We start from the raw sequence: 26,961 nt of genomic DNA, 5'->3' as shown, positions 1-26,961 counted from the left end.
ATCTCAATACATGAAGCAACTGCTAACAGCTATAAAACAGGAAATTGACAGTAACACAGTAATAGTAGGGGATTTGAACACCTCACTTACACCAATGGACAGATCATCCAGACAGTAAATTAATAAGGAAACACAAGCTTTAAATGACACAACAGACCAGATAGATTTAATTGATATTTATAGGACATTCCATCGAAAAACAGCAGATTACACTTTCTTCTCAAGTGCACACAGAACATTCTCCAGGATAGATCACATCTTGGGTCAGAAATCAAGCCTTGGTAAATTTAAGAAAATTGAAATCATATCAAGCTTCTTTTCTGACCACAACACTATGAGATTATAAATCAATTACAGGGAAAAAACGTAAAAAACACAAACACATGGAGGCTAAACAATACGTTACCAAATAACCAAGAAATCACTGAAGAAATCAAAGAGGAAATCAGAAAATACCTAGAGACAAATTGCAACGAAAACACGATGATCCAAAACCTATGGGATGCAGCAAAAGCAGTTCTAAGAGGGAAGTTTATACCAATACAAGCCTACCTCAAGAAACTAGAAAAATCTCAAAGAAACCATCTAACCTTACACCTTAAGGAACTAAAGAAAGAAGAACAAACAAAACCCAAAGTTAGTAGAAGGGAAAAAATCAAAAAGATCAGAGCAGAAATAAGTGAAACAGAAACAAGGAAAACAATAGCAATCAATAAAATTAAAAGCTGGTTCTTTGAGAAGATAAACAAAATTGATAAACCTTTACCCAGACTCATCAAGAAAATGAGGGAGAGGACTCAAATCAATAAAATTAGAAATGAAAAAGGAGAAGTTACAACAGACACTGCAGAAATACAAAGCATCACAAGAGACTACTACAAGCAACTCTGTGCCAATAAAAATAGAAAACCTGGATGAAATGGACAAATTCTTAGAAAGGTATAACCTTCCAATACTGAACCAGGGAGAAATAGAAAATACAAACAGACCAATCACAAGTAATGAAACTGAAGCTGTGGTTAAAAATATTCCAACAAACAAAAGTCCAGGACCAGATGGCTTCACAGGTGAATTCTATCAAACATTTAGAAAAGGAAGAGCTAACACCCATCCTTCTCAATCTCTTCCAAAAATTTGCAGAGGAAGGAACACTCCCAAAGTCCTTCTATGAGGCCACCATCACCATGATACCAAAAGCAGACAAAGATACTACAAAAAGAGAAAATTACAGACCAATATCACTGATGAACATAGATGCAAAAATCTTCAAAAAAATACTAGCAAACAGAATCCAACAGTACATTAAAAGGATCATACACCATGATCAAGTGGGATTTATCCCAGGGATGCAAAGATTTTTCAATATATGCAAATCAATCAAAGTGATACACCATATTAACAAATTGAAGGAGAAAAACCATATGATCATCTCAATAGATGCAGAAAAAGATTTTGACAAAATTCAATACCATTTAGGATAAAAACTCTCCAGAAAGTGGGCATACAGGGAACCTACCTCAACATAATAAAGGCCATATACAACAAACCCACAGCAAACATATTCTCAATGGTGAAAAACTGAAAGCATTCCCTCTAAGATCAGGAACAAGACAAGTATGTCCACTCTCACCACTATTATTCAACATAGTTTTGGAAGTCCTAGCCATGGCAATCAGAGAAGAAAAAGAAATAAAAGGAATACAAATTGGAAAAGAAGAAGTAAAACTGTCACTGTTTGCAGATGACATGATACTATGCATAAAGAATCCTAAAGGCTCTACCAGAAAACTACTAGAGCTAATATATGAATTTGGTAAAGTAGCAGGATACAAAATTAATGCACAGAAATCTCTTACATTCCTATACACTAACAATGAAAGATCAGAAAGAGAAATTAAGGAAACACTCCCATTCACCATTTCAACAAAAAGAATAAAATACCTAGGAATAAACCTACCTCAGGAGGTAAAAGACGTGTACTCAGAAAACTATAAGACACTGATGAAAGAAATCAAGGACAACACAATCAGATGGAGAGATATACCATGTTCTTGGACTGAAAGAATCAATATTGTGAAAATGACTATACTACCAAAGCAGTCTACAGATTCAATGCAATCCTATCAAATTACCAGTGGCATTTTTCACAGAACTAGAACAAGAAATCTTAAAATTTGTATGGAGACACAAAAGACCCCAAATAGCCAAAGCAAGCTTGAGAAAGAAAAATGGAGCTGGAGCAATCAGACTCCCTGACTTCAGACTATACTACAAAGCTACAGTAATCAAGACAATATGGTACTGGCACAAAAACAGAAATATAGATCAATGGAACAGGATAGAAAACCCAGAGATAAACCCATGCACCTATGGTCAACTAATCTATGACAAAGGAGGCAAGGATATACAATGGGGAAAAGATAGTCTCTTCAATAAGTGGTGCTGGGAAAACTGGACAGCTACATGTAAAAGAATGAAATTAGAACACTCCCTAACACCATACACAAAAATAAACTCAAAATGGATTAGCGACCTAAATGTAAGACCGGACACTATAAAACTACTGGAGGACAACATAGGAAAAACACTTTGCCATAAATCACAGCAAGATCTTCTTTGATCCACCTCCTAGAGTAATGGAAATAAAAACAAAAATAAACAAATGGGACCTAATGAAACTTAAAAGCTTTTGCAAAGCAAAGGAAACTACAGACGACGAAGAGACAACCCTCAGAATAGGAGAAAATAGTTGCAAACGAATCAACGAACAAAGGATTAATCTCCAAAATATATAAACAGCTCATGCAGCTCAATATTAAAAAAACAAATAACCCAATCAAAAAATGGGCAGAAGGGACTTCCCTGGTGGCACAGGGGTTAAGAATCCACCTGTCAATGCAGGGGACACAGGTTCGAGCCCTGGTCCAGGAGGATCCCACATGCCACGGAGCAACTAAGCCTGTGCGCCACAACTACTGAGCCTGCACTCTAGAGCCTGCAAGCCACAAATACCAAAGCCCGCATGCCACAACTACTGAGCCCACGTGCCATAACTACTGAGCCCACGTGCCACAACTACTGAAGCCCGCGTGCCTAGAGCCCATGCTCCCCAACAAGGGAAGCCACCATAATAAGAAGCCCGCACACTGCAGTGAAGAGTAGACCCCACTCAACACAGTTAGAGAAAGCTCGCACGCAGCAACAAAGACCCAACACAGCCATAAATAAATAAATAAATAGGCAGAAGACCTAAATAGACATTTCTCCAAAGAAGACATACAGATGGCCAAGCAGCACATGAAAAGCTGCTCAACATCACTAATGATTAGAGAAATGCAAATCAAAACTACAATGAGGTATCACCTCACACCATTTAGAATGGGCATCATCAGAATATCTATGAACAACAAATGCTGGAGAGGGTGTGGAGAAAAGGAAACCCTCTTGCACTGTTGGTGGGAATGTAAATTGATACAGCCACTATGGAGAACAGTATGGAGGTTCCTTAAAAAACTAAAAATAGAATTACCATATGACCCAGGCAATCCGACTACTGGGCATATACCCAGAGAAAACCATAATTCAAAAAGACACATGCACCCCAATGTTCATTGCAGCACTATTTACAACAGCCAGGTCATGGAAGCAACCTAAATGTCCATCGACAGATGAATGGATAAAGAAGATGTAGTACATATACACAATGGAATATTACTCAGCCATAAAGAGGAACGAAATTGGGTCATTTGTAGAGACGTGGATGGATCTAGAGACTGTCTTACACAGTGAAGTAAGTCAGAAAGAGAAAAACAAATATCATATATTAACGCATATATGTGGAACCTAGAAAAATGGTACAGATGAACTGTTTTGCAGGGCAGAAATTGAGACACAGATGTAGAGAACAAACTTATGGCTACCAAGGGGGGAAGGTAGGGGGGAGGGGGTGGTGTGATGAATTGCGAGATTGAGATTGACATGTACACACTAATATGTATAAAATGGATAACTAATAAGAACCTGCTGTATAAAAAATAAAATAAAAATTCAAAAAGAAAATTAAAAATAAAAAAATTTTTCTTTAAATAATAAATAAGTAAAAAGAAACCAAGATGGTATTCAGTAAGAAGGGATAAAATATAGGAGAAAAAGAAGAGAATCCCCAATAAGGTAATGAAGCAAAGTCATAGGGAACAGCTGTGTAGAAGGCTGGAAGGCAACAAATCCAGACAGAAAAGTTGCAGAGGATCCAGGACGGTTATTTCTAGGGAGAAAAAAGAATAGACAGATAAATTATCTGACAGGTTTGAAAGTACGTAATGTTACATTGAGAAAGATCTTACAGAAGCATTTGAAGATGTGGAGAATTTAGCCTTAGGTTAGAAGAAAACTAAGCAAATGAAAAAGTGAGGTAAATTAATAACTCCAGGAATAATGAAAAGTTCTGTAAGTAAATATAGTCATAGTATTGGCTTAGCAGATAGTTTTTACACAGTCACAATTATGAAAACACCAAATATGGATTTTTTTAAAGTGTGACATAATTATATTAGGAGAATGAGGGTGTAGAGGAAAAGGTACAAAAGAACTAAAATCTTTGACCTGGAGGTTATTATGCTTAGTGAAGTAAGTCAGACAGACAGTCTCCTCAGCAAGTGGTGTTGGGAAAGCCAGACAGCTTCATGTAAATCAATGAAGTTCAAACACTCCCTCACACCATACACAAAAGTAAACTCTAAATGGCTTAAAGACTTAAATACAAGACATAATACCATAAAACTCCCTAGCAGAGAACATAGGCAAAATATTCTTTGACATAAATCATGGCAATATTTTCTTAGATCAGCCCAAGGCAAAAGAAATAAAAGCAAAAATAAACAAATGGGACCTAATCAAACGTATACACTTTTGAACAGCAAAGGAAATGAAAAGACAACCTAAGCACTGGGAGAAAATATCTTCAAATGATAAGACCAATAAGGGCTTAATTTCCAAACTATACAAACAGCTCTCTCAAAATCAAAAATATAAACAAGCCTATATATATATATATATACACACACACACAAGCCAATCAAACAATGGCAGAAGACCTAAATAGAAATTTCTCCAAAGAAGACACAGATGGCCAATAGGCACATGAAAAGATGTTCAACATCTCTAATTATTAGAGAAATGCAATTCAAAACTGCAATGAGGTATCACCTCACACCGGTCAGAATGGCCATCATCAAAACATCTACAAATAATAAATGCAGGAGAGGGTGTGGAGAAAAGGGAACCCTCTTACACTGCTAGTGGGACTGTAGATCAGTGCAGCCACCATGGAAAACAGTAGGAGGGTCCTAAAACAACTAAAAATTGAACTACCATATGATCCAGCAATCCCACTCCTAGGCATATATCCAGAAAAGATGAAAACTCTAATTCAAAAAGATACATGCAGACTTCCCTGGTGGCACAGTGGTTAAGAATCTGCCTGCCAATGTAGGAGACACAGGTTCGAGCCTTGGTCCAGGAAGATCCCACGTGCCGCAGAGCAGCTAAGCCCGTGCGCCACAACTACTGAAGCCCACACGCCTAGAGCCCATGCTCGGCAACAACAGAAGCCACCGCAATGAGAAGCCTGCGCACCGCAATGAAGAGTAGCCCCCGCTCACTGCAACTAGAGAAAGCCCACACACAGCAACAAAGACCCAACGCAGCCAAAAATAAATAAATAAAATTTTTTCTAAAAAAAAAAAGCATAAGAGGAGAAAGGCAAGTTCCTCCTAAGATGACACTGTTCCCAAAAGGCCAGAAAAAATTTTAAAAAAGAAGAAGAAAAGATACATGCACCCCAACGTTCATAGCAGCACTATTTACAATAGCCAAGACATGGAAGCAAGCTAAGCGTCCATCAACAGATGAATGGATAAAGAAGATGTGACACACACACACACACACACACACACACTCACACACACACACACACTCACACACACACACAGAGGAACATTACTCAGCCATAAAAAAGAATAAAATAATGCCATTTGCAGCAACATGGATGGACTTAGAGATTATCATATTGAATGAAGTCAGACAGAGAAAGACAAATATTATACGATATCACTTGTATGTGGAATCGAAAAATAATAAAAATGAACTTTTTAAAAAAACAGAAACAGATTCACAGACATAGAAAACAAACTTATGGTTACCCAAGGGGAAAGGATGGGAAGGGATAAATTAGGAGTATGGGATTAACAGATACCACTATATATAAAATAGATAAACAACAAGGATTTACTGTACAGCACAGGGAACTATACTCAATATCTTATAATAACTTACAATGGAAAAGAATCTGAAAAAGAATATATGTATATATATATATCCACAACACTTTGCTATATGCCTAAAACTAACACAGTATTGTAAATCAAGTATACTTCAATAAAATTTTTTTAAAAAATTTTAATAAAATAAAACTAGTGAATATAACAAAAAAGAAACAAACTCACAGATAAAGAGAACAAACCAGTGGTTACCAGTGAGGAGAGGGAATTGGGTAAGGGCAAGATAGGGATAGGGGATAAAGAGGTACAAACTACTATGCATAAAATAAATAAGCTACAAGGATATGTTACACAGCACAGAGAATATGACCAATATTTTATAATAACTATAAATGAAGTATAGTCTATAAAAATTTTGAATCACTATGTTGTACACTGGAAACTAATATAATACTGTAAATCAACTATACCTCAATACAAAAATAAAATAACTTAAGAACGAACTAAAATCCTCATCAACCATAATAAGAATTTAACAAAAAGTCTGTCAACAAGAATTAAGATAACTTTTATGCATGCATTATCAATTAGAAATGTGGAAGTTTTAAAAAACAGGGCTTCCCTGGTGGAACAGTGGTTAAGAATCCACCTGCCAATGCAGGGGACACGGGTTCGAGACCTCATCCAGGAAGATCCCACATGCCGTGGAGCAACAAAGCCTGTGCACCACAACTACTAAGCCTGTGCTCTACCGCCCGTGAGCCACAACTACTGAGCCCACGTGCTACAACTACTGAAGCCTGCGTGCCTAGAGCCCGTGCTCTGCAACAAGAGAAGCCACCACACTGCAATGAAGAGTAGGCCCTGCTCACCTCAACTAGAGAAAGCCCGTGCACAGCAATGGAGACCCAATGCAGCCAAAAATAAAATAAATTAAATAAATTAAAATAAAATAAAATAAATAAAAAATTAAAAATTTTTTTAAAAAGATAAATACAAGAAGAAACAGCTAAGAGTTGAAAGTGGGGGTAGGAAATTGTTTTATAAATAGACCTCTTAGCACTATTTGACATTTTAACGTATACATGTATTACTTTTCAAAAAAAAATTTTTTTTCAATTTTAAATAAGTGATTTAGAGTTTTAGTTTTTCAGGAAGAAAATGTTCTCTTCTAAATTAGAACATAGTTTGTAAGACCAATATCAAAGAGCTTTCCCTGGCAATCTTCATAATTACCAGCTGAAAATCAAGGGTAATGATAACAAGAAATCCTTCATGAGCTGAATTGTGTCTCTCCCCAAATTCATATGTTGAAGTCCTAATCCCTAGTACCTCAGAATGTGATAGTATTTGGAAATAAGGCCTTTAAAGAGATGACTAAGTTAAAATGAAACAGTTGGGGTAGGTCCTGATCCAACCTGACAAGTGTGCCTTTAGGAGGAAATAATGATACACAGAGAAACAGCAGAGGTACACACAGGAAACCATGTGAGGACAGTGAGAGAAGGCAGCCATCTGCATGCTAAGGAGAGAGGCCTCAGAAGAAACCAAACCTTAATCTCAGACTTTTAGCCTCTAGACTGTGAGAAAATAAATTTCTGTTGTCAAAGCCATTCAGTCTGCAATATTTTTGTTATGGCAGTGCTGGCAGACTAATATAATATTTTTTACTATTTCCAAATTGAAAACTCAGCATTGATATTTTAAACTCCTTGTATTTAAAACATTATTTTAAACAAAGAATTATTCTCATTATTCCAATCTCAATAGACTTTCCTGCTTGATCTGGGACTTAGGAAGGAGCCGAGCCTGACCATCCTTTAAAAACCCCCAAGGACTAGGAACCACTGCAGGTTTTTAATCACGGGAGGAATGAGATAATTATTTTTTCTAAAAGAAAAAAAAAGACACATTGTTTGCTCCTCACTTAATATGTGCTCTTGACGATTTAACAATAAGAAGTTTAGAATTTTAGAACTAAAGAGAACCTTACAGATCATCGGGTCCAATGGTTTTCAACAATTTAACCATTTTTTCCCCACCAAGCTAACCAAGACAATGAGTGAAGGGATCTTCTGCCCCATGAAACCCCCTGCAGCTGAGAGGGGTGGACAGGGGATGGGGTGGTTCCTCATTATTTTGAATTTTTTAAGCATTTGCTACTTTGCTTAAATATTTTAGTTAACAATATTAAATTTAAAGTTAGGTTATACAGATATTTCACAATGGAAGAAAAAGTCTTTGTTAAATAAGACTCAAAGAAAAGTGTTTAAATCAGAGTCCTAACTCAGTCCCTTTCAAGAATGTCACTTACCACCTAAGTTCACCTTCCATTTTGTCCAGATCCTTTCCTTTTTTTTTTTCATAATTGAGATTTTACTGGTTGTTTTGAGGATCAGCACAGACATTTAAATTGTACACAATTCTTTTTTTTCTTGGCTGTGTTGGATCTTTGCTGCTGGGCACAGGCTTTCTCTAGTTGCGGCGAGCGGGGGCTACTCTTCTTTGCTGTGCGCAGGCTTCTCACTGCGGTGGCTTCTCTTGTTGCAGAGCATGGGGTCCAGGCACGTGGGCTTCAGTAGTTGTGGCACACGGACTCAGCAGTTGTGGCGCATGGGCTCTAGAGCGCAGGCTCAGTAGTTGTGGTGCACAGGATTAGTCGCTCCGAGGCACATGGGATCTTCCCGGACCAGGGCTTGAACCCGTGTCCCCTGCATTGGCAGGCAGATTCTTAACCACTGTGCCACCAGGGAAGTTCCTAAATTGTATACATTTCTTAACATACGTACCAAAAATCTAAAAAATCATGTAGTTGTGATTCTTTTCTGAACAGTTATTCCAGTGACTTTCCAGCTTAAAATTTGGAGGCAAATTTTCCTTGACAGGGTATCAAGTACCAATATCTTCAAATACTGATACGCTGTTACATCGTAAGTCCCACTAATTCACAATTTAATGTCATATACACTACATACTCAAATTGTCAATCGTTCAGAGCACATTAACAAAGTTACGAGAAAAACTGGACTACCACAACCAAAGATGTTACAGAGTACACAAAATTCTGACCAGGAGAGCCAAGATCAGGGAGTGAGTGGTTTGCTTTAGGAAACAATTCAACCAAAAACAACATGGGAAAAGAAGTAATTTCAAGTGTTTAAGACATTAAATGCACAACTGACTCCAAACTGCCATTTAGTATGCTTTGTATTATAGGATATAAAAGCTACCCCTCATCTGTGGAATGTTAAGTTGACACCCAAGATAATCAAAGCCTTCCATATTCAATATCCCACTATTTTCTGGTTGTACCAAAAAACAACCAGCAAATGATTTCACCTCTTAAAAAAAAAGCATTTACACTTAAAAAATGGGATAAGGTGGGATTCCCTCCTTTTTAAAACTGTTTCTAGAGCTACTAAAACACTTGCATTTACAAAACAGTGGATAAGAATATTCCTCTGGATTGTACAAGCAGGGAGACAGGGACCACTGATAGGACCGGATGTGTGATATGAATCAGAGTTGCTTCTTTCTCTCCTGCTTCATCAGAGTCTGGGCTCTTCTCATTTTTAGTTTCTGTTTTCTGCAGGTAAGTCTTCTTTAGTCTCTTGGTTAGTCACTTCAGCCTGTTTTCCCTTTGCTCCTCTTTTCCCTTTTGTCTGCACTTTTTTGGCTGAAAATTTATCCTTTCCTGCTGCCTTTTTTGGCTTCGTTTACACTTTTGCGGGAGCCGGTTTAACTGACAACCGCACCGATCTCCTCTCGGGCTCCTCCTCGGCTGAGCTGACCTGCCTCTTGGGCATTGTGGCGGAGGGGCGGGCATGTGCCGGGTACCTGCGGGCCGCGGTACACCGAGAGGCCGAGAGGCCGAGGCCGAGAACCTTCGCGAAGCTGATGCTGGGACCCGCCCAGATCCTTTCTTAACTTTCACAATACTCCCACAATACAAATCTTCCCAGCACATGAGCAAATGTTCAACCGCAACACAGCCTAACCCAAAGGATTATCAGGGAATCATAAAGTAAAAGTGCCATATTTTTTTAAAACATCTTTATTGGAGTATAATGCTTTACAATGGTGTGTTAGCTTCTGCTGTATAACAAAGTGAATCAGCTATATGTATATATATATATATATCTCCATATCCCCTCCCTCTTGCGTCTCCCTCCCACCCTCCCTATTCCACCCCTCCAGGTGGTCACAAAGCACCAAGCTGATCTCCCTGTGCTATGCAGCTGCTTCCCACTATCTATCTGTTTTACATTTGGTAGTGTATATATGTCCATACCACTCTCTCACTTCGTCCCAGCTTACCCTCCCCCCTTCCCGTGTCCTCAAGTCCATTCTCTACGACTGCGTCTTTATTCCTGTCCTGCCCCTATGTTCTTCAGAACCATTTTTTTTCTTATATTCCATGTACATGTGTTAGCATACAGTATTTGTTTTTCTCTTTCTGATTTAATTCACTCTGTATGATAGACTCTAGGTCCACCCACCTCACTACAAATAACTCAGTTTCGTTTCTTTTTATGGCTGAGTAATATTCCATTATATATATATGCTACTTCTTCTTTATCCATTCATCTGTTTATGGACACTTAGGTTGCTTCCATATCCTGGCTACTGCAAATAGTGCTACAATGAACATTGTGGTACATGACTCTTTTTGAATTATGGTTTTCGCAGGGTATATGCCCAGTAGTGGGATTGCAGGGTGGTAGGGTAGTTCTATTTTTAGTTTTTAAAGGAATCTCCATATTGTTCTCCATAGGGGTTGTATCAATTTACACTCCCAACAACAGTGCAAGAGGGTTCCCTTTTCTCCACACCCTCTCCAGCATTTACTGTTTGTAGATTTTCTCATGATGGCCATTCTGACTGGTGTGAGGTGATACAGTTTTGATTGGCATTTCCCTAATGATTAGTGACGTTGAGCATGCTTTCATGTGTTTGTTGGCAATCTGTGAAACACAAAAGACCCCAAATAGCCCAAGCAATCTTGAGAAAGAAAAACGAAGCTGGAGGAATCATGCTCCCTGACTTCAGACTATACTACAAAGCTACAGTAATCAAGACAGTATGGTACTGGCACAAAAACACAAATATAGATCAATGGAACAGGATAGAAAGCCCAGATATAAACCCATGCACATATGGTCACCTTATCTTTGATAAAGGAGGAAAGAATATAAAATGGAGAAAAGACAGCCTCTTCAATAAGTGGTGCTGGGAAAACTGGACAGCTACATGTAAAAGAATGAAATTAGAACACTCCCTAACACCATACACAAAAATCAACTCAAAATGGATTAAAGACCTAAATATTAAAAAAAAAAAAAAAAAGAAAAGAAAAATCCTAAATATAAGGCCAGACACTATAAAACTCTTAGAGGAAAACACAAGCAGAACACTCTATGACATAAATCACAGCAAGATCCTTTTTGACCCACCTCCTAGAGAAAGGGAAATAAAAATAAACAAATGGGACCTAATGAAACTTGAAAGCTTTTGCACAGCAAAGGAAACCAGAAACAAGACAAAAAGACAACCCTTAGAATGGGAGAAAATATTTGCAGACGAAGCAACTGACAAAGGATTACTCTCCAACAAGTGCCATTTTTAAACTACTACAATGTAAAGGGAATCTCTAACTTTTCTTGTAAGTACCATTTATATAGTTCATCTAATCTCAAAACCATCCATGGCTGGCCAATAGGCACATGAAAAGATGCTCAACATTGCTAATCATCAGAGAAATACAAATCAAAACCACAATGAGATATCACATCACACCTGTCAGAATGGCTATCATCAAAAAGTCTACAAATATGGGCTTCCCTGGTGGCGCAGCGGTTGACAGTCCGCCTGCCGATGCAGGGCACACGGGTTCGTGCCCCAGTCCGGGAAGATCCCACGTGCCGCGGAGCGGCTGGGCCCGTGAGCCATGGCCGCTGAGCTTGCATGTCCGGAGCCTGTGCTCCCCAACGGGAGAGGCCACAACAGTGAAAGGCCCGCGTACTGCAAAAAAAAAAAAAAAAAAAAAGTCTACAAATAACAAATGTTGGCAAGGATGTGGAGAAATGGGAACCCTTGTACACTGCTGGTGGGAATGCAAATTGGCGCAGCCACTATGGAAAATAGTATGGAGGTTCCTCAGAAAACTAAAAGTAGAACTACCATATGATCCAGCAATCCCACTCCTGGGGTATATATCTGAAGAAAACAAAAACACTAATTCAAAAAGATACATGCACCCCAATGTTCATAGCAGCACTATTTACAATAGCCAACACATGGAAGCAACCTAAGTGTCCGTCAACAGATGAATGAATAAATAAGATGTGGTATATATATATATATATATATCCATATATAACAATGGACTATTACTCAGCCATAAAAAGGAATGATATTTTGCCATTTACAACAACATGGATGCACCTGGAGGGTATTATTTTATGAAATAAGTCAGACAGAAAGACAAATACTGTATATCATCACTTATACATGGAATCTAAAAAATAAAACAAACTGGTGAATATAACAAAACCGAAACAGACTCACAGATATAGAGAACAAACTAGTGGTTACCAGTGGGGAGAGGGAAATGGGGAGGGGCGAGACAGAGGTAGGGGAGGAAGAGGTACAAACTGTGTATCAATATGAAATAAATAATCTACAAGGATATATTGTACAGCACAGGGAATATAGCTAACATTTTATAATAACTTTAAATGGAGTATAAATCTATAAAAATTTTGAATCACTATGTTGTATACCTGAAATGAATATAATACTGTAAATCAACTATACCTCAATTAAGAAAAAAAGAACCATTCATAGCTAAGAAATTATAGAAGCTTTCTGAAAGATGGCACGGTAACATAATGCACTGGATATATTGCCATCAAAACATCATTAAAATATATATGAAACCAGTGAGGAAGAAAAACCTATAGTCACAGCTGAAATGAACTGTAGAAATCAAGCACATTCTAATTTCTGATAAGGTTTTCTACAGTCTCCAGTACCAATCAGATGTGATTAAGAGGAGTCAACTTGACTGTTAAACCCTAATTCAGGAAGTATCTTCTTTCTGAGACCTAATTTATTGATACTGAGTAAGTACTAATCTCATCTGTCCCAACTACCCACAAAAACTCCAAGCATGGCTTAGTAGGAACCTTTTCCCTTTAACTGCACAACTGAAACAGAACTGGGAAACAGCAACAATACCAGTTAATATTGGCAGAATCCATTTGGGTCTAAACTCCAATTCATCACCCAATTCATCAACTGGTTGATGAAACTCCAATTCATTGACCAGTCTCCTCTTATACCATACTCTGCTTATTTTCAACCCCAACTAACTTTAAGAAACAATTAGGGCTTACTGAAACTCTTGATGTACATTCTGTCATGAAATAAGGGCCTGGAGTAGGAAATGCAAAGCATTCTCTCAAATTCATTCATTTGGCCTTATGTATGGAGCATCTGCTATACGCCAGTTAACGCTGCCAGGGAAAGTACCAATGGAAAGCAGCCTGGGTCCCTGGGACGTTCCTGGCCTCTGAAGAGGACCAAAGTAACTGTAAGGTAAGAAACACCAAAACGAGTCCCAAAGAATTAAACAAGCAAACAAAAAGAATGGACATTAATAACGCTCACTTGAGAAATATGTGAATGTTCTAGGAAAATTATTAACTATTTCATGATGATAAGAAAATAAAGAAGTTATGAAATAAGAGAGTGCAAGACAAACTTTACAACAGAACAACTAAAATCATTTAGAAAGCAGTAAGTTGCAGCAGATATGTGACAGAAAATTTTATGGAGCACATACCAAAAAGTTAGGAAGAAATTAGCAAGAGCAGGAGGGAAGGTGATAGACAAGGCATAGGGAATCAAGTAAAATTCAACTCATGAGTAATAAGGAGTAGAATATCGTTCCACCTATAAATAATAGATGCCCCCCCAAAAAAATAAAGAAGGCAGAATAAACAGAATGAAATCAATCACCAGACAATCAAGGTATAGCTAAACTTTTTTCTAAAACTTGAGCATTTCATCAAATTATAAATTAATTAGAAGTACAGAGGCATAACTTCTTCACTTTTGAAACAGTGGAAGAAATCACAAAAGTGTGATTGCATAAATATTCAAACAAAAATTAAGACAATGTCAGGGAGGGGGAAGGTGTCATGACAACAACTGTAAAGAGATCATTCAAATTTTCACACATACACAGACATTCCAAACTAAGTCAACAGGCAGAGTACATGATCAGTTTGCGTTTTTTTGTTTTTGTTTTAATATTTATCTATTTATTTGGTTACACTGGGTCTTAGTTGTGGCAGGCAGGCTCCTTAGTTGTGGCATGCGAACTCCCAGTTGCTGCATGCATGTGGGATCTAGTTCCCTGACCAGGGATAGAACCCAGGCCCCCTGCGTTGGGAGTGTGGAGTCTTAACCACTGCACCACCAGGGAAGTCCCAACAGTTCGGTTCTTTTAATGGAATATTAGTATAATAATTCCTTTTTCATGGCTATGTAAACCAACAGTACATTTTAGGGCAATAAAAAGGCAATTAATGTCCTAGAATAGCATTAAAGGTGCTATTTCATTTTTGTTTTAATTTGTTGTTCCTGGACTTGTAATTTAACTTAGAATTAAGTAAATGAAAAAATGTGCATAAATATGTTTATTACAGTGTCTTATGTAAGAACAAATACTGCAATTAACCTAAATGACCAATTTCAGAGAACAGTTTAACATATTGTCATTCCAACATAACAGACTCTCATAGAAAAACTACATGAAATGCTCTCATAAACATGAAAAGAACAAACAAAAATTGTATATGTATTCTACATTTTCCAGCTATACAAAAATATTTACATAAAAATGATAATGTGCCATAATTAAAAGTTATTCTACTCTGGTCTTTTTTTCAAATTTTACTTACTTTTTAATATTCTATTCAATTAAGAAAAATTTCAAAGAGAAGGAAAAAACAATGATAGGTATTAACAGATTCATCTTTTTCAGGAGTAGGGCTAAGCACCCAATTCCACTTCCACATGAGAAGGCAATCTGTGTACAGAGCATGGGCTTTGCAGTCACAAAGATCTGGACTTTGGTCCTGCATGAAGGTATTTACTAAATGTTTGACTTGAACAAGTTAAATTACTTCAACCTTCTATTCAAAATCAGAATACCACGTACTCCATGAGGGTGACATGAAGTAGGCTTTGTAAAGCACTTTCCATAGTGACCGGCACAGTTAAGTGCTCAATAAAGAAAGGATGGCTATTGCTATTCAGGGTTATATATTCTCCATTGCTTCCAAACCTGTCCCCCATTCCTAGCTAATCAGTCCTAAATTTTCTGATTTAATCCTATATAGCCAATCTTATCTCAGCTCTTTGATTTGTCCCTTTTATCCACTTAGATCCAGGTACATAATAAGTACTAAATAAATAATAGCTGTAATTTCTATGCATCTAGTTTCCATCCCCATAAGCTTCAATCTCACTAACCTGCTCCATCCTCCTCTATCCCATCAATACCAGAGATTTCTAGCTTCCAAAGTTCAACCCATTTCCTAACTTTGGTTAATTTTCAACATAATATTGCTAGACATATATATACATAGTGCCAAGTCCTTGACAGGGATTTCACCGACTACCCAAAAACTATAGAAACACTTATTCTGTCATAGAAGAGCACAGAGGTGAAAACAGGTTCATTTGACTTAAGTTGAAATCAGATTTTTTTAAATGACTACTACTTTTTAACATATAAATCTAGTTGATTTATAATACACAATTAAGGTGTACAACTCACTAGTTAATATTCATGACATACCCACTTTGTACCCAAACTTACTGACTCCAACTCTCACCAACCCTGGAAGACTAGTATTATTAGCAACACTTTACAAGTAACTGAGGCACAGGAAGATGAAATAACTTGCCCAAAGTTACACAGCTAGTGACTGACAAAGCAAAAATACAAAGCCAGATCTGTCTCAAAAACTTGTGCTTTTTCCAAAAAGGGTAAGTGAAATGTGATATTTTTAAAAAGATAATCCTCAAAAGAATATTACGTAGTATAATAATACTAAATATCCTTTTAATAAAACATAAATAGTAGAAGTTGAACATATAAGCAGAACCCTTAATTTACAGTCTTGTAGTTTTGAAAAGAATAATAGACTGAATTCCCCATACTAATAAGACTTATTCTAAAAATTCATTCATATATTTAAGAAATAGTTATTGAGCACCTGCACCTACTATGTGCCAGACACTGCTACTATGACCTTTCTCTTGTATATGAAAAATAAATCCAGTCTAATAAAAACCTGCTTCCTATTGATTTCAATGTTTTATTACAAGATACCAAAGAAGACATTTTATTCATTTTATTAAACCAGTTTAAAAGTTACTCAAGGGCTTCCCTGGTGGCACAGTGGTTGAGAGTCCGCCTGCCGATGAAGGGGACACGGGTTCGTGCCCCGGTCCGGGAAGATCCCACATGCCACAGAGCGGCTGGGCCCGTGAGCCATGGCCGCTGAGCCTGCGCGTCCAGAGCCTGTGCTCCGCAACAGGAGAGGCCACAACGGTGAGAGGCCCGCTTACCACAAAAAATTTTTTTTTAAATTTTAAAAAGTTACTCAAAAAGTACAATTGATCCTTGAACAACACGGGTTTGAACTGCAACAGTCCATTTATACTAGGACTTTTTTTCAGTAAATAAACATTCAGCCTCCCTATCCCCATATGCAGAACCTGAGGGTATGGAGAGCCGACTGTACTATGTCACTTAATATAAGGGACTTGAGCATCCACAGACGCTGGTATCCTCAGGGACTCCTGGAACCAATCCCTCACTGATACTGAGGGATGACTGCATCATAAGGGAGAAATTAAGAACATAAAACTAAAAGTACATAGGGATTTCCCTGGCGGTCCAGTGGTTAGGACTCAGGGCTTTCACTGCCAGGCCCTGGGTTCAGGCTCTGGGTTCAAGCCCTGGTCAGGGAACTAAGATCACGCAAGCTGTGCACCACGGCCAAATAAATAAACAAATAAAAGCACATAAACTGTAATGGCAAGTGCAGTGGGTTGAAAAGTGTCCCCCTCCCCACAAACTCACGTCTACTATATCCACAGAATGGGATCTTATTTGGAAATAGGGTCTTTGGGGGTGTACTTAGTTAAGGATCTCAGGATGAAATCATCCTAGATGTAGGGTGGGCTCTATGTCTAATGACTGGTGTCCTTATAAGAAAAGGAGAGAACACAGGCACACACACACAAATGGGGCCATGTGAAGACAAGCAGAGAATGGAGCTTTGCTACCACAAGCCAAGGAACACCAGGAGCCACCAGAAGCTGGAAGAGGCAAGAAATAGATTCTCCCCTAAAGCCTTCAGAGGGAGTGTAACCCTACTAAACCCTTGATTTCGGACTTATGGCCTCCAGAACTCCAAAACAATTTCTGTTGTTTTAAGCCACCCAGTTTGTGGTACTTTGTTACTGCAGCCCTAGGAAACTGATAAGTTTATGATATTCACCATTAAAATCAACAAGTTAACAAAAGTAATCTTTTTTGAAAACAGGTTTTCTAAACTGAACTACACATGTCAAAGAATTCTTTTTTTTTAAAATAAATTTATTTATTTTTGGCTACATTGGGTCTTCATTGCTGCGCGCAGGCTTTCTCTAGTTGCGGCGAGCGGGGGCTACTCTTCGTTGCAGTGCGTGGGCTTCTCATTGTGGTGGCTTCTCTTGTTGCAGAGTATGGGCTCTAGGCATGTGGGCTTCAGTAGTTGTGGCTCACTGACTCTAGAGCACAGGCTCAGTAGTTGTGGCGCACGGGCTTAGTTGCTCCACAGCATGTGGGATCTTCCTAGACCAGGGATTGAACCCATGTCTCCTGCATTGGCAGGTGGATTCTTTTTTTTATATATAAATTTATTTATTTTATTTATTTATTTTTGGCTGTGTTGGGTCTTCGTTGCTGCACATGGGCTTTCTCTAGTTGCGGCGAGCAGGGGCTACTCTTCATTGCAGTGAGCGAGCTTCTCATTGCGGTGCACGTGTCGTGGAGCACGGGATCTAGGCGCATGGGCTTCAGTAGTTGCAGCATATAGGCTCAGTAGTTGTGGCTCGCGGGCTCTAGAGCACAGGCTCAGTAGTTGTGGAGCGTGGGCTTAGTTGCTCGGCAGGCGGATTCTTAACCACTATGCCACCAGGGAAGTCCCATCCAAGAATTCTTAAATGGAACACAGTGATGATGGGGAACCAAGCAAATGTTCACCTTGTATGAGCATCAGTTACTCCCTATGCCCGCACACAGTGACATCCATGGCAGTTACTTCTTGCTCCCAGACTATTATGTTCCAGCTCCTAGGGTTCTCTGCTTTTTCAAGTTGTGTCTCATCCTTCAAAGACTATCAGGAGTCAACTCACAGCCTCCTCTCCAATGTTCTAATTTCAGGATTCTAAGTTTCTATGGGCTAGAAAAAATCATAAAACTAAAATTATTAGAATAGACTTTCTAAAGTATGCTCTACAAAACACTAGGACTGGAGACTCTCCACAGAAAAAGATTTCATAATCAAGGAGTCTGGGAAAGGATGTCTGCTCTCCCTTTTGGAAACTCATTATACATATTAATATAGTAATGGCTCTAAAGAGCCCTGCCATAAAGAAGCCTATCAAACGTTTAACCTGGTATTTCCCAGTCTTAATTGGATACAGGTTTTTCCCTCAGAAGTTTTAAAATATGTTGGGCTTCCCTGGTGGCGCAGTGGTTGAGAGTCCGCCTGCCGATGCAGGGGTCATGGGTTCATGCCCCGATCCGGGAAGATCCCACATGCTGCGGAGCGGCTGGGCCCGTGAGCCATGGCAGCTGAGCTCTGCGCGTCCAGAGCCTGTGCTCCGCAACGGGAGAGGCCACAACAGTGAGAGGCCCGCGTACCGCAAAAAAAAAAAAGTTTTAAAATATGTCCCAACATTGATTCTCTAAATATCTTCTCTTTCAGAGTAGGCAGTATCTCCTATTATTTTTCTCCCTTTTTCCTCCCAGCAAAATCTTACTAATTTAAGGCCATAATATAATATGTCATGTTTTCCTTACTTGTAAGAACACAGATATCTGCCTTGAACCCAACTGCCAACGTACTTCAGCATTAGAATTTCAGTAGCGTAATACTTTTGAAAATATAGTCACCTTATTATAGCTTAGGAAACACATTATCACATTCGATCCTCACAATAAACCTATGATACAGGTAACATAGGCTCTGGGAGATTAATTTGTTGAAGTAAAGCTATTAACTGATCAAGTTGGAACCGGTCTTCTAATTAGAAATATTCCAAGTCTTGGACCTCTCCACTCTACCCCACCATCAAAGTGCAGTGGGAAGGGAAAAAAAGCCTTGGCACAATATCAAAACCTGAACTTTTTCTCAAAACTAGGCTAAAGATTCTCCAGCGACTTAACTCAGTTACAGCCAAATTAACTGCTGCTCCATAAGTCAATCAGTGCGGTAAATGGACTTTGTCAGGAATATGCATTACTAAGATATTTCTCCCCTTTTCCAAAGCTCAAAACGTTACTCTTCAGACTGTCACTGTTTTACAGTAATGCTAAGATGTTGCTTTTAAGTGAAATGGAAGACAGGTATTTCTGCCATGAAAGACTTGAGTCATTCACAGCAAAGGTTACCAGAATTCACAATGTCTCCCGCACAACAAAAGCAACAGATGAGTCAACTAAATATTAGCTAACAACCTGTTATTGCTTTCTAAAGGGAACTTTGTCTAACTGTAGAACAGTGTAACAGATGCTCTTCTAATCAGCTATGTAATCCTGAAGTAAAACAAGATCATACTTTGAAAGAGAGAATTTTAAATACTGATAAAGAGACGCCACAAAGATGGAAATATTTATAAAGATATTCTAATCACCCAACTATTTCATTCTCACTCTAAAATTGAAAAAAAAAATCTCACTGCTAAAAGTATCAGGGAAATAACTTAATCCTAGAGAGAGATGAGTTTTAAAAGCTATAGGTGGAAATGTGAGAAAGGTACCTTTCCTTAACCAAACATTTCAGGCATCCCAAAAGGCAAGCCAAATACCCATGTTCCACCCAACAGTAGCTTAAGCAGTAAAACATTAACAGATGCAACTGAAGCCCAGTCTGACTCCTCCCAGATTCCTTTCTCCTTTCTCTCTCCCTAGAGGTTACCACTATCTTGAATGTGGTGTTTGTCTTTCCCACAGGTATGAATCCATAAATGATACAGTAACAATGTTTTTCATATGGTTATTTTACAAATTTAATTTTATATATTCTTTTGAATACATAATACCTGCACTACACAATTCAAAACTATAAAAAGATATACAGTGACATGTCCCTCTGCTACCTAGTTCCCCTCCCCTGAACAACTAATGTAACAGTTTCGTGTGTATCTTTAAAGAGACACTCTATACATATGCAAGTAGTTACACTTACTTTAATTTGTCCCTGCTCTTTATACACAAATGGTAGGAATACTATATATTTTGTTCTACTATCCCCTTATTTCTTCCTCTTAAAAATACACATTGGAGGGCGTCCCTGGTGGTGCAGTGGTTGAGAGTCCGCCTGCCGATGCAGGGGACACGGGTTCGTGCCCCGGTCTGGGAAGATCCCACATGCCGCGGAGCAGCTGGGCCCGTGAGTCATGGCCGCTGAGCCTGCGCGTCCGGAGCCTGTGCTCCGCAATGGGAGAGGCCACAACAGTGAGAGGCCCGCGTACAGCAAAACAAAAAACAAAAAAAACCACATTGGAAACTGTTCCCTGTATTATATGAAGTCGCTTGCTTTTTTTTCCTTTTTTCCTAATATCTGCAAGGTATACCACTATGGATAAACCATAATTTAACTATTGTCCTACTAGAAAGGTTACTTCCAATCTTTTGTATTTATAAACAATATGATAATGAATAACTCATTATTTCATACACCTATAGGATAAATTCCTAGAAGTTGAATTGCTGGGTTAACTTTAATAAATACTGTCATACTCTATAGAGGTGGTACAAATTTGTACTCCTACCAGTAATGCATGAGTGTTTTTGCATGTTTTTAAATTTTATATGAATAACATGACTATATATATTCTTCAACTTCTTGTTTTTGTGGCCTAACCTTATATACTTGAAATTCACCCATGCCGATATATATAGCTCTAATTCACATATCGATTTTTTACTTCAAGAAGCTTTTAAGTAACTTCTTTGATTCATTCAAAGAGTCACCTATTTATCTTAAATTACAGTTTTATATAGAAATACTCACCAAATTAATAAATAGATTGTATGTATAAACAACTCATTTGCCAAAGACTACCCACCCTACTAAAGAGGCATCTTCTTTTGGAAAACTAACAAAAACTGTCATTTAAATTTACTGCAGTAGTAACATGACTCTGTTCATCCATGCTTTTATAATTGTTCTGGGAGGAAAGGGGACTAGACCCCACAAGGGAGTGGAGACTAACACCTTGACAACCGGGGAGCGGGGGGGGGGGGGGGGGGGGAGAAAAAAGTATCTTGGAAATAAGATAATTCAAGCATAATCCCAAACTAACCCTAGCTGTCTATTTAAAGTTTCCCCTCAAAATGTTACCATTAAATTACCAAAGGATCTTTTTTAAACCTGTAACAAGAAACAAAATAATTCATATGAATTTAAAGTCCTCTCTGCACCCCCCCCATAAGTTTCCTATAAGATGGAATACCATATCGGGAATTTTTCTGCATATCTGTATAACATCCTCTATTAGACTCCTTTTCTATGTTAAATTTAGCAATGTGTATGACTAATTTTAAAACCTCTAGCTAATCCAAATTGTCTCCATTGAAATATGTGGCTAATCATATAATTTATAAGAATTCTTGTCAAATTCTTGGCTACTGTAAGTTACCATCGTCACCACTACAGTGGCTATTTTTGCTTGCTCACTGGGCAGCTATGTCCCCCTTCCTCTCTTCTAAAAAAAATCCATTTCTGTGTAGGTATCTACTCTGTCCCCCCATACTATTCAAGTACTTCAGAAGAAGATGCCCCCCCACACACACACACGTCCAGGAGTGGGCCATATTCCTCTAAGGGTAATACCATCTCTCCTGCTAGTGCCTACTTATAGCAACACAAGCCTAAGCCAGTTAGCACATGGTATCCCTGGCCAGAGGGAATGATTGAGCCAATGAGACTCATGAGGGCTATGCTGGGGCTTCCTTGGTCTGGACAGAGAACCACAGAAAGAGATGTTCTTGGCTAGGCTGAGTTAGATTTTCTTATTTGGGACAGAAAGCATCCCAACTGTTTAACAACTTTAAAAAATGCACTGGTTGAAGATTTTGACCACCATCAATTAATGTATTTATGAACAAATGAACCATATCTATAAAACCTATGATCCTTTGACTAATACTGGCCTTTCTATATTTGGAAAGATTGTTGACTTTGACAGTGTGTGGTATTTCAAGAGAAGCACATGTGGAGGAGCGAAGGTTAAGGAATAGCAGTCACTGGAGGGATTCAAGGCACAGCCACATCACAGATCAAACCCAGGAAATGAGAAATATCCTCTTGCTTTCCTATCTGCCATGCCAAAAGCCACCTAGCCAATAAGAAAGTGAGACCTGACTCTGCTCAGGTCTATATTAGGAAAACAATGAGTATCCTAATCCAAACAGAACTCTGGGAGGGGTGAAGGCATCAAAACTGTTATTACTATTTGGGTGGCATTAATGAGTATTTCTTACAAATACTTATAAACTGAAAGTTTGTAATTGCTAACAAGTAAAGAGACAACATCACCAAAAATAAATAACTTCAGAAGCACAGAAACATCTTACTGGCCTAATACAGACCCACCCTAATGGCTGTTATTACCCTATTCTGGCATTTGCTTCTTACTTTCTTACATTGTTGGCCTTGCTGATTTTCTTAAGAAGGTTTAGGCAGTTGCTTCCCTGTGGGCTATACAGCAATTTTCCAGTTCTATGACTCAGAAAGAGCAAGAGAAGGAAGGGCTCTCCTCTTCCATCCCTAGATAAAATCAGAAAATGTTTATTTAGCTCCGATAGAGCAAGGCTCAGTTAGTTAATTCACTGTACAGACTTTCACAAACTTTTTCCTCTTTCAAGTCAAATATTTACCAAGAGCTTAGTATATGCAAGTCACAGGCTATTTATCCAAAGCCAATGCATGAATTATTTTTATCAGTTCCATACTTCCTTCCTCTACATCCCTAATAATAAAGTCAAATATGTTGAAGGAAAAAATATTTATGCCTCACAAAATTTGCAATTAAACTTTTTGTTCCAGCATTGGTGGACTGGAGAGCAAGTTTGTTATTTCCGGAATACTGTATTGAAACACAAGGGTAAGCGATTCCACTTTTTAAAGAAAAATTTTTTTCAAGTAATGTACATAAAACTATTAATTAAAATATAAATATCCTGTGAAAATAAACGGAAACTAACTGCATCAGTGAATTAATAAACACTATCTGGAAGCAAAATCTGCACTGCCTACCAGGTTTGGTAATTCAGAAACACTGAAGGCACGGCGTCTGCTTTCAGACCATAAACCAAGGATCGCAAATACATGTAGGACCAGTTTATATTCATTAACTGCTCCGAAAAAAATTAGTGATCCTTTCCGGCAAAATGGCCTTTTTTTTTTTTTTTTTAACTCTGTAAACTACTCCCCAAAGCAACCTTACTTCGGGGGAACACATTTCACACTTGAGAATCAGCCAGGGCAGGTAAGTCAACAGCCTTCTGAAGAGGACGGAAATATGGACAATGCCGAGGACGGCCAGGGAACCGATGGGCTGGCCCTGAGCCGAGGGATCACAGCTGGGACGAACGGCGGGCCGCCTCTCCAGGGTTCCCGGCCAAGACCCCGGCGCCCCCACCCAGCTAAGGGAGCGAGTAGTGCAGCCCCCGACCGTCAGGCCTGGGAAAGTTCGCACCTCTGCATCCCCGCCCCTCGCACGGACGAGCCCCTCCGGCCGTCGCACCGTCGCCATGGCGACCAGTCCCCACCCCACCCCCGCCCTCCCAGGGGGCGCCGCTCCGCAGTCCCGCCGTGGCCTCCGGCTCTACTCCGGCCGGAGCCTGGACAGGGACTGCCGAGCCCGGGGGACGAGGAACGCAAGGGGCGGGGGAGGATGAAGAGATGCGAAAGGCGGAAGTCACTCGGATCCCGGGCTGGGGCCGAGCTTTGCCCCGGAGGTCCTCACCCTTCACTTTGCCGAACGTCCCGACCCCCAGCGTGTCTCCCAGGATGTAGTGGCCGATCTTCACCCGCCCGTCGTGTTTCTGCTTCTCGGCTGTCGCCATCTTTCTCCAGGAACTGAGTCTGCGCATGGCGCCGCGGGAGGGGGCGGAGGGGGCGGGCAGGGCCGCGCCGGGGGCGGGCGGGGAGAGGGTGGGGACGCGGGAGGGGAGCTGCGTAGCCGAGCCACCGCCCTGCGCCGTCCGCCGTGTCCCCGCAGCCAGCCGTCGGGCGCAGACGCTCCCCCTGGCGGGGCTGGCGGGGGTCTCTGGGAGGGGCCCCGGTACCTCGCTCCGTGCCCTGCATCCTTGCGGCATGGGGCGCCCGCCCACCTGCGCGCGGGAGGGGGCTTCCTGGATTGCAGAGAAGGGCCGCAGCCCCTCGGCTCCTTTCCTCTGGCGGAGTCTCTACAGGCAGTGGTCTCCCCTAATTATTACTCCGGAGTCGTGGGGACCCGCTCCCCTTCCTATTCCAAGGTGGGGAGATGGGCACTGGGGAAGTTGCTTGGGTAAGGCAGATATGTGGCTTGTTATCAGTGCAGCGTGAATTGAAACATGGCTGGAGACACCACCCTGCCACTGTTTTCTAACCTTTTCATTTTTCCTGTTCGGATGGAATCTATAACCTCCTGGGAGTTGTCACTTGCATCTTTGATGAAGTTTCCTTTTCCTCCACCCCACCTGCCACCCGCGCTGCTCTTTTTTACTTTGAGCCACTACGTTGCTATTGGGCACCTCGGCAGCTCAAGAAGCGAGAGGTGTTGGTCTTTCCTCCTGCTGGATGCCCTCCTGAAATGTTCTCCCCACAACAAGCTCTGAGGAAGGAGCAGGTTGGGGTTAAGGGTGAATGTGTGTGTGTTCGGGAAGCAGGATGCTACCCAGACATTTGGATGTATAGGAATTAATATTTTTAGATTACCAGTAAAATGTAGACTTTGAACTGAAAACAAGGCTTACAGTTGCATCAACCAAATCAATCGACAAATATTTATTGTACTTTCAGTGAGTAAAAGTCTATACAGATGGGATCATGGCATATCACAGGGGGAGTAGAGAAAGTATGCTTATTTGTAATAGAATTTTAAGTGAGTGTGTTACTCAATTATATTCCTTTAACGTGGGCAAAATCAAGTGTCCAAAAAAAGTTTATGTGATCTCAGTTTTGCAGTGTCATAGCATTTGGACAGGTGTCAATGGGCAGAGTTAGACTCTTCATGAAAATAATATAAAAAAGAAAAAGACGAAAAATGTTACCTTTTTCCTTCCCAGTGAAAGTTACTCAACTCTTCTGGTTTTTATGTACTTTATATTTATGAAATAAAAGTAATATGCATTCAGCACAGCTTTGTTCCAAGCAAGGTACTGCAGGAGAGGCAAAAGCCTTTGAGCTTAGAATTACATCAGATAATCAGAGGACATTTACAACTAGGCTTGGATAGATAATCACTTCCTACTGTATTATGGACTGCACATATTTTGAAGAGCCAAAAAGTTAAGAAATCTTTGATTACTGAGATATTTGGGGGGTAGGCAGTGGTTACTGTTGTAATTTTTGCTCTGTTGTTTCTTCACCTTTACTGTTTGTAATGTGAGTTTCGGCAGCTTTTTTTTTTTTAATTTATTTATTTGGGGGCTGTGTTGGGTCTTCCTTGCTGCGCGCAGGCTCTCTCCAGCTGCGGCGAGCGGGGGTGGGGGGGGCACTCCCCGCTGCGGCGCACGTGCTTCTCATTTTGGTGGCTTCTCCTGCTGTGGAGCACGGGCTCTGGGCGCACAGGCTTCAGCAGTAGTGGCAGGAGGGCTCAGTAGTTGTGGCTCGCGGGCTCTAGAGCGCAGGCTCAGTAGCTGTGGCGGACGGGCTTTGTTGCTTTGCAGCATGTGGGATCTTCCTGGATCAGGGCTCGAACCCGTGTGGCCTGCATTGGCAGGCAGATTCTTAACCACTGCGCCACCAGGGAAGTCCCTAAGCAGCTTTTACTGCTGTTTTTTTTTTTGTTTGTTTCTTATGCTGAGTTAAAAATGGAATTCAATTAACAGTTTCTAAGAAAGTAAATGATAAACCTCCTTTATTCCTTTGCTTTTTCTCTTTCCTTCAGTCCTTTTTAAAAGTTTTTGTCACATTTTCTTCCACCCAGACACTATGGGTAGACACAAAATGAAAAGTCATGGTCCCTACCCTGGAGAAGCTCATAATCTAGGAGGGCAGTTCTCTGTATCCCCCCAACCCCACAATAGATAATATTCACATGTTTAGCATTCTTCCGGGGGGGAAGTAAAGATAAGGTAAACTGTGACTTATGCCCAGTTTCCGGACCCATCAGTTGT

General features: G+C 39.9%; 1 protein-coding gene across 3 annotated transcripts in view; it reads right to left on the bottom strand.

Moving 5' to 3' along the window:
- PRKAA1 (protein kinase AMP-activated catalytic subunit alpha 1) overlaps nt 1-24,732 on the bottom strand; it is a 43,780-nt gene extending 19,048 nt beyond the window's left edge. The window contains exons 1-2 of one of the 3 annotated variants that reach the window (XM_060009548.1): nt 24,606-24,701; nt 23,273-23,404 (exon numbers count right to left, since the gene is read on the bottom strand). Coding sequence is in view for 1 of the 3 variants with exons in the window: in XM_060009547.1 (XP_059865530.1) it covers nt 24,606-24,732 (127 nt within the window). In the remaining 2 variants the exon portion in view is untranslated. Of the gene's footprint in view, nt 1-23,272; nt 23,405-24,605 lie in introns of all 3 variants that reach the window. The other 2 variants (XM_060009549.1, XM_060009547.1) reach the window with 2 other exon arrangements.
- Nucleotides 24,733-26,961: the final 2,229 nt, after the last annotated feature.

Source organism: Delphinus delphis, chromosome 3 (genome assembly GCF_949987515.2).
Source record: "Delphinus delphis chromosome 3, mDelDel1.2, whole genome shotgun sequence".
NCBI lineage: Eukaryota > Metazoa > Chordata > Mammalia > Artiodactyla > Delphinidae > Delphinus > Delphinus delphis.
Note: the sequence above shows the minus strand (reverse complement) of the source record. Positions and strands in the feature narration are given on the sequence as shown.